An 8,769-nucleotide genomic window follows, 5' to 3' on the forward strand; every position below is an offset into this window, starting at 1 on the left:
TACATATACAAATGAAACCACTACAGAGCCCTGTGAGGATTGTAAAAGTACCAGTTTTTCAAATTAAAAAAAATATAATCATTTGCTTTTTCAAGGTAAGGAAGGGATAGATTAGGGGGAGTGAAAGATCTCTCGAATGACCATCAACATGTGCTGTACAAAGGTACATAAAAAAAAAATCTGTTTTTACACATATTAGTCGCTTCTAATGTTGATGAGTCATAAATGATGCCTACTCTTACAGAACATATGCAAGAAGAATGGGATAACTGGGGAAAGAAAAAGTACCAGGAGTCCAGCCAAGCAACGAACACATAATCCAACAGTGTCATTTAAATCTGTACTGCAAAAAAGAGTCTGAATGTCGTAGGCTTATTACATTAGTGTCAGAATGCACCATAATCCTGTGGTTTTACTGCATTTATTACAACTGTCAGAATCACTGCACCACTGCTGTTTTACTTTTAAGAACTGTGATTACAGATGACTAAAGTAGACTTCTGTGAGATCACCAATGGAGGACAATAACTAGGAACCTAAACAAAGGCTGCATTGAAAATGGCACTATTAGGATCTGCAATTCATACCAGTGCAACTCAGCCGGTGGTAGCAATGGGGGAGGCTGTAACTTAATCAGAATTCATATTTTTCCAACCTTGTCATCCAACACTTGAACTGTGCCTATAATACAATCTCCGTCATTGCTGCCACCAGTAGGGCTGAGATAGTGGCAAATCATGAGTCCGACATGTACCAGTGCAGACATAATGACTGTGCATTGATGTTGCACTACCATATCAGCCTCTTTGGATAGCAAAAAAGAAGAAATCTGGTACTTCATCAAGTACACAGAATCCAAGTAGGTTTGTCTGATAACTGCCATCAACAGCTCTCCCAAGTTAGAGAAGATGACATTAAAAGTGTCTGTCCATTTTACAAACCAAATAATATACTTCAGATAAAATACTCCACATCTCTGCCATGGAAATTTCAGGATAGCAAATGTTTTCCACCTGGTTAGCCATAATTAGAACAGCAGAAAAGATGCTGATTACACGCACTTGTAAAAATGTTAGATCTTGTTTGCTGTCATCCACTATGTCAGTGGGTGTTTGCTTCCTTTCCACACAGAAGCCTACACTAGTCAGTTTTTACTAGAATTCCCAACTGTTGCTACCACCTGTCGAGCTCCAGAGATGGCAGCAGTGGGGAGAGTATTACTGGAAAAAGAGGTCCAGGTTGCTAGAAGTGTTTTTAGCACATTGTCTAGAGCTGTTCAGAGCAGACCGAAAGAATTTGGTGTAAAGAACACAAACTCCTTTTCTACAAGAATGGCACCACCATTGCTACCACCTTGTTTAGACCAAGTCAATGGAGTAGGTGTTGTGTCCCCCACAAACAGCTACATCTTTTTTCCTTTTTGTGAGAAAAGGAAATAAAATAAATTACTGATACTTTTGTTGTGCTCAATATTGTTATTATGAATAACTGTATAGTATGTTAAGCATCTTCCCAGTGTGGGAGCTGGGAGAGGTTTATAAATTAACGGAAAAAAAATATGTTTTACAAGCAGCTATTCAAGACCTTTTAAACCCTATGTCCCGATTTATTCAGAGGTCTGGTGGAAGGGAAAGGGGAGAAGATAACATGGGAAAGATTGAAGTGGGAGGGAACATTAAACGGATGGCTAAGGCAAGTTAGATATGGTAAAGAGTGAAGGATGGATAACTTCTGAGAGGGCATCACATCTGGAAAGACAGACTAAGATAAGAAGGGAAAATATACTGGAAAAACAGTTAAATTTTTTTGTTTTTTTTTTAATCTAAATTATTCCCTCCTCTGGGTCTCTGAGGCATCCCATCTCTTTTAGACTGCAAGTTCCTTGGGACAAGAAATGTCCTTCATCTGTGTGTCTTCACAGAATGGAGAACATTTAAAAAGTAAAACAGCAGATGTGGAGGGTGGCTGAAACAGGAAAGGAGGAATCAAGGGGTTTCATAAGGGGTCAGGGCGGAGCAGTGGAGATGGGAGAGGTCCCTCTTGGAAGTGGACTAGTCATTATTATGCTGGCCAATATCAACTCCCTGTTTCCTTGTGCACCCCCCATCTGTCTGTATCCATCTGTTGTCTATCATCTTATGCTTAGATTGTAAACCGCTTGGGGCAGGGATTATCTTTCTGTCCTGTGTATGTACAGCACCTAGCACAGTGGGAGGGTCCCAATTCCCGCTTAGGGCTCACAAGAGCCATACAAACAGTAACGATAATAGGGCTGCGATGGGAGAAGGACAGTCCCCTGGGATGGAGACCGGCAACTGGCAGTGGTGGGCCCCCCCTGGAAGGGAGCAGATAGAGATCTGAGGGGAGCCTGCCCTGGAAGTGGGGAGTGTCGGGGGGGGGGCTCTCTGGGCGGGGTGTGGACACCGAGGGGAGGGGTCTACCTGGATCAGTAGGGGCCCATCTCAGGGGAAGGGGTGGTCTCAAATCGCGGGGGGAGGGGATAGGGTCCCACTCTAGGGCAGGGGTCGGGGCAGGTGGGCCCCACCAGGCTCCTGCCTTCCAGGAGGGGCCCCGGGGGTCCCACCGCCCGCGGGGGACGCGGAGCCGGCCGCAGCCCCGCCTCGGAGGGGGCCCGCCTGGCCGCGGTGGGTCAGCCCCCTGCCCCGGTCCGGCCCGGGAGACACCGGGCCCCGCTAGGCCGGGCCGAGGCCTCGGTGCGGCTGCGGCTCCGGCTCGGTACCTGGACGGGTTCCTGCAGCACCGTCATCCTGTCCCCTCAGCGCCCGCAGCGGGGCGGGCCCAGGCTCCGCCTCAGTCCGTGTCCCGGTCCCGGCGGCGGCGGCGGCGGCTCGGCCCGGCCCGGCCCTTGCTCATTTAAACTCACAGCGACCGTTACCGGGGCAGGCACCAGGGAGGGAAGGAAGGAGGCCGGCCAGGCGCCGAGTGCCGCCGAGCGGGGACGGAAACACCCGAGGGGAGGCGGAAATAGCCGAATGGGGACGGAAATACCCGAGGGCGGAGCGGGCCGCGGCCGAGCGGAGACAGAGCGCCGAACGGATACGGAAACACCCGAGTAGCCGCCTTGGGGCCCGAGCTGACGGAGATAGCCGAGCGAGACCCGAGCGCTCCCTGCGGCACAGCCAGAGTTGTGAAGACAGCCAGGGCCTCGGGCGGCTGCGGCTGCTCTGCCTATCCCTGCCGGTTTGCCTCTCCTGGCCCGATCTCTCCTCTTCTGTTTCCTTTCCCTTCCTCTTCCTCTCTTTCCCTTTCACACTCCTCCACTGCTTCCCCTTCCTTCTCCTCTCCTTCCCCCTTCCCTCTGTTTCCCCTTTCCCTCCTCTCTTTCCCTTTCACACTCCTCCACTGCTTCCCCTTCCTTCTCCTCTCCTTCCCCCTTCCCTCTGTTTCCCCTTTCCCTCCTCTCTTTCCCTTTCACTCTCCCCTTGTCTTCTTCCTCCTCCCCTCCCCCTCTTCCTCCTCTCCTTCCCCTCTTCTTCTTCTTCCTCCTCCTCCTCCTCTTCTTCCCCTCCCCCCCTTTCTCCTCTCCTTCCCTCTCCTCCTCTCCTTCCCCTCCCGCTCTTCACTCTCCTCCTCCTCTTTTTCCTCCTCCTCCTCTCCTTCCCCTCCCCCTCTCCTTCCCCTTTCCTTCTTCTCTTTCCCTTTCACTCTCCTCCTCTGCTTCTCCTCCCTTCTCCTCTCCTCCCCCTTCCCTCTCCTTCCTCTCTTTCCCATTCACTCTCCCCTTCCCCTCCCCCTTTTCCTCCTCTCTTTCCCCTCTTCTTCCTCCTTCTTTCCCTCTCCTCCTCCTCTCCTTCCCCTCCCGTTCTTCACTCTCCTCCTCATCTTCTTCCTCCTCCTCTTCTTCCCCTCCCCCTCTTCTTCCTCCCTTCTCCTCTCCTTACCTTCCCCCCCTTCCTCCCCTCCTTCTCTGCTTCCTCCACCTCTTCCTCCTTTCCTTCTCTCTTCTTTCTAAGGAATATAGGTAGCAGCATGACCTTTTTCTATGCAGCAGCAGCGGCCTCTGGTGGCCATTGGAACCTGGTCCATTACTGAATCCTCTCGAGTCTGAAAATGTCTCATTCCCCCTGGTCCTGCCCTCGAGCTGGCAGGCCCCAGAACTGAAAAGCTTGCTCTGTCAGCAGCATAGGCACAGCCTAGCAGAGTGAGGAGCTTCTGCTATTACTGCAAACTTGTCTACATGGGGAAATTGAAAAGCATGGCTATTCCAGAATAACTATCCTACTATAGCTGTTCTGGAATAATTCCCAGTGTGGACCAGAATAGATTCACACCTACCGTAACCTGGAATAATTTCCCCATGTAGACAAGCCTTTAGGAAGGGGGAGAGAAGCTGTCAGTGTTGAAGTGCTAAGAAGTTCAGGTTCTTGCATGGCAGGAATGTCTCTTTAGTTCAGAGGCGGATTCTTTTTCTGTTACAGACAAAGAGAATTGCAATAAAAGAATATTTTATTAAGGTTGCAAATGCAAGCACTCAGCAGTGAGAAAATGCCAGGGCACTGTTCATTCATTTGAAAAACAGGTTCATTTTAGTTTTTCTTTCCCCAATATGTGGTCTCGTTTAGCTTTACCTGTTCCCTTAGCCTATAGATTAGAGCTGTAGATTAATCGCAGTTGACTCACACAATTAACTCAAAAAAGGAATCACAGTTAAAAAAATTACTCACGATTAATAGTAATTTTAATAGCACTATTAAACAATAGAATACTAATTGAAATTTACTAAATATTTTTGTATGTTTTTCTACATTTTCAAATATATTGATTTTGATTACAACACAGAATACAAAGTGCACAGTGCTCACTTTATTATTATTTTTATTACAAATATTTGCACTGTAAAAATGATAAACAAAAGAAATAGTATTTTTCAATTCATTGCAGACAAGTGTAACATTGAATAGAGCAGAGCACCACACGGCTGAGGTCTGACAACAACAAATACGGTAGTGCAATCTCTTTATCATGAAAGCGCAATTTACAAATGTCGATTTTTTTGGTTACATAACTGCACTGAAAAACAAAACAATGTAAAAACTTTAGAGCCTACAAATCTGCTCAATCCTATTTCTTGTTCAGACAATCACCAAGAGAAACAAGTTTTTTTACATTGACGGAAGCTAATACTGTCCGCTTCTTATTTGTGATTTTTATCTGAGATTTTTAAGGATAGCTACAGCACTTGACCCAAGGTTTAAGAATCTGAAATGCCTTCCAGAATCTGAGGGGGCGAGGTATGGAGCATGCTTTCAGAAGTCTTAAAAAAGCAACACTCCAGTGCAGAAACTACAAAACCCAAAACACCAAAAAAGAAAATCAACCTTCTGCTGGTGGTATTTGATCATATGATGAAAGTGAACATGCTTCGGTCCACACTGCTTTGGATCATTATCGAGCAGAACCCATCATCAGCATGGACGCATGTCCTCTGGAATGGTGGTTGAAGCATGAAGGAATATATGAATCTTTAGTGCTTCTGGCATGTAAATATCTTGCCTCACTGGCTACAACAGTGGCATGCGAATGCCTGTTCTCACTTTCAGGTGACATTGTAAACAAGAACTGGGCAGCATTATCTCCAGCAAATGTAAACAAACTTGTTTGTCTGAGCGATTGGCTGAACAAGAAGTAGGACTGAGTGGACTTGCAGGCTCTAACGTTTTACATTGTTTTATTTTTGAATGCAGCTTTTTTGTACATAATTCTAAATGCGTAAGTTCAACTTTCATGATAAAGAGATTGCACTACAGTATTTATATTAGGTGAATTGAAAAATACTATTTTTTTTGCTTTTTTACAGTGCAAATATTTATAATAAAAATAAATATAAAGTGAGCACTGTACACTTTGTATTCTGTGTTGTAATCAAAATCAATATATTTGAAAATACAGAAAACATCCACAAATATTTAAATAAATGGTATTCTATTATTGTTTAACAGCGTGATTAATTGTGCAGTTAACCCCAATTAATTTTTTATCGCGTGATTAATTGTGATTAATTTTTTTAATCGCTCGACACCCCTTCTATATTGATTAAATATTAAATACATAAATACAACAGAACAGATTTCATTTACCAGGGAGCCCACACTGTAAATCTGACCACATCAAATTATGACACTGATTTTACATTTACAGGGTCCCAGTTTTGCCAAACCCCAAACTCATGAGATTGGCTTAAAATAATGCAATTTAAAAATTAATAATTTTAAGGTCATTTTTATTTGTTTTCTAGGGCTGAAGCATTTCAGGTTCTTATTTTCAAGCTTGTTTTTGCAACCGTGAAGGCTAGAAACTTACATTTTCAAAGAAAGCTGAGCTTCTAGGATAATAATCTGATTCTGGAAGCTGAGACTTTAAGAGAAACACCAAGTGTCATGTGACTCATAATAATCCTCACAAAAGTTGTCTCTCTCTGGAGAACCATCCTGCAAAGTTCTGAGACCTTCAACTCCCATTTAAATTCCTTTGGGGAGTGTGTGTGGTGGTGCCATGGAATGGGGGGAATTACTCTGCAGTGTCTTGATGGTGGGCAATGCAAGGGCAGTGCAGGAGGGAAAGTTTGAAATGCTGATGCTGAGAGGGAAGGCAAGGGGAAGAGAATTAAATGCTGAGGCACCTTTTCCCCCTCTTCTCTCCTTCTCCCTCCCCCACTTTCCATCCTTTCATCTTTCTGTATCTCTCTTTCTTTTGTCTCTCTCTCTAAAGCTGGAAGCAATTTGTGCAAATTTATTTACATATATGTGATTTTGCAAATTTGCAATCATTTGACTAAATCTATAGGTGCTTGCTTTGAGAATCCTGGCGGTATGCATATAAAGGCTTAGGGACGGTATGGTCTTTTCAAGCCTTGCGCTGTCTGCTGCACCTTCCAAGAAGATGCCCAATATAACAGTGGTGTTTGTACAGTGGACGCCTTTTTACTGGCAGATGGAATGAGACTCTTCAACTCATTGCACACAGACCACTGAATGACTGGGCATTGCTTCAAACTGTGTGATACAGGGAAGCATCTGAAGACCCAAGATGCCTTTGTCCTCCGCTGCTAAGTGTGAGAGAAGAGAGGTGTCTCAAGAAGCAGGATGTGGGTTAATTCCTCCAACTTCATTTCAGTCTTATCCCCACACCAAGTGCACGTGACTCCTCAAAACGAAAGCCAGCTCCATCTGCCTCTTCCATTCCATAGGGAATGGTTCTGAGTCTCCCAACATCCAAACCATCTTTGGTATGAAATGCTCTCTTATCTCGAACAGAAAGAGATACTGCAACAGGCTCTCCTTAGAATGGGAACCTATTTTTACCTCTCCTCAGAGCCCTCAGGACATGAGCAGAGCAGCCAAGCTATAAAAGGGCACAGCATCAGCTATTGTCCTGGGACTTGCTAAGATCCAGTGATGATTTTTATAGTCTCCTCCAGCTGTGAAGTGCAATTCTGCATGAGGGACGCCGGCCGATGTTGACAGATCCTTTCTATAAATGTTCCTAGCCTTAAGACCACCCATCCTCTGGGAGCCTCAGCATCAGCAGTCGCGGGGACAGGTGGTGGAATGGAGTTACAGGGACCTGGGACTAGGGGCAGCTGCACAAACAGTTGGCAATTGACATTATCACGATAGTCTTACTTTGCAATGCTATTTTGCCCATCAGGCCCTTCCCAAAGACCAACCAGGTGAAGATTAATCAGTAGCAGCCCCTACGCCCTAAGTCAATGATAGTTATTTGTGTCCTGCAGAAACAGAATAGAGCCCCATGAGTCTAATGGTGACCCTCCGTATTCCTGAGTGGTTTTCAAAGTCTGGAGTTTGTAATAATTATTTCTCTCCCATACCTCACTATCACTCTCTCCCTTGCTGTCATCTTTATCTCACTCTCTTTCTGCCCAGTGTCTATTTCTTTCTCTGTAGTGTGATTTCAGTCCCTAGAGTAGACTGAGTTTCAAAGTTTACTTCACAGAAAAGGTTGATAGAGAAGCCTCTGAGTTTCTCAGTGCAGGAGTCGGACATCACAGCCAGCAGGGCCTTCTGGCTTGACGTTCACTAGAGCTGGGCAAGTTCCTGAGAATTTTCCCACAAATAAACATTTGAATTTTTAAAACAAATTTGCTTTGGCCATGTCTGCACCCCTTTTGAATTTGCTATCAGGTTGTACTGGCTTGGAGGCTTACAGTAAGGAAGGCTAATGCAGTGGCTAGGGCCATAGATGCTGACTCCGGGGGTGCTCTGGGGTTGGAGCACCCATGGGGAAAAATTGGTGGGTGTTCAGAACTCACCGGCAGCTCCCCGCCCTGCCCCCCCACCCCAGCTCACCTCTGCCTCCTCCCCTGAGCGTGCCGCATGCCCGCTTTTTCCCCCTAGCTCCCAGCGGCGCGCTTGGGGAAGAGGCGGGCCCGGGGCAGGGATTTGGGGAAAGGGGTTCAATGGGGCAGGGAGGGGGCAGAGTTGGGGTGGAGACTTTGGGGAAGGGGTTGGAATGGGGGCAGGGCAGGGATGGGGAAAGGGTGGAGTCGGGGCAGGGGGATGCAAACACCCACTGGCGCCAGGGAAAGTTGCTGCCTATGACTAGGGCACAACTTAGGACTTGGGAGACCTGTGTTTAATTCCTTGCTATGCCACAGCCTTCACATGTGACCTTGGGCAAGTCACTTAAGCTCTCTGTGCCTCAGCATCCGATCTGTAAAATGGGGATAATAGTACTGCCCTGCCTCACAGTGAGGATAAATACATTAAAGACTGTGAGGCATTCAGATAC

The 8,769-nt window shown here is 46.3% G+C and overlaps 1 protein-coding gene across 5 annotated transcripts in view; it reads right to left on the minus strand.

The window, feature by feature from the left end:
• CDC27 (cell division cycle 27) overlaps positions 1–2,927 on the minus strand; it is a 52,773-nt gene extending 49,846 nt beyond the window's left edge. For 2 of the 5 annotated variants that reach the window (XM_030541078.1, XM_030541077.1), the window contains exon 1: positions 2,741–2,924. In XM_030541078.1, the coding sequence (XP_030396938.1) occupies positions 2,741–2,767 (27 nt within the window). In that variant the 5' untranslated portion in view covers positions 2,768–2,924. Of the gene's footprint in view, positions 1–2,740 lie in introns of all 5 variants that reach the window. The other 3 variants (XM_030541080.1, XM_030541079.1, XM_030541081.1) reach the window with 2 other exon arrangements.
• Positions 2,928–8,769: the final 5,842 nt, after the last annotated feature.

The sequence above is a fragment of the Gopherus evgoodei genome, chromosome 23 (assembly GCF_007399415.2).
Source record: "Gopherus evgoodei ecotype Sinaloan lineage chromosome 23, rGopEvg1_v1.p, whole genome shotgun sequence".
Taxonomy (NCBI): Eukaryota; Metazoa; Chordata; order Testudines; family Testudinidae; genus Gopherus; species Gopherus evgoodei.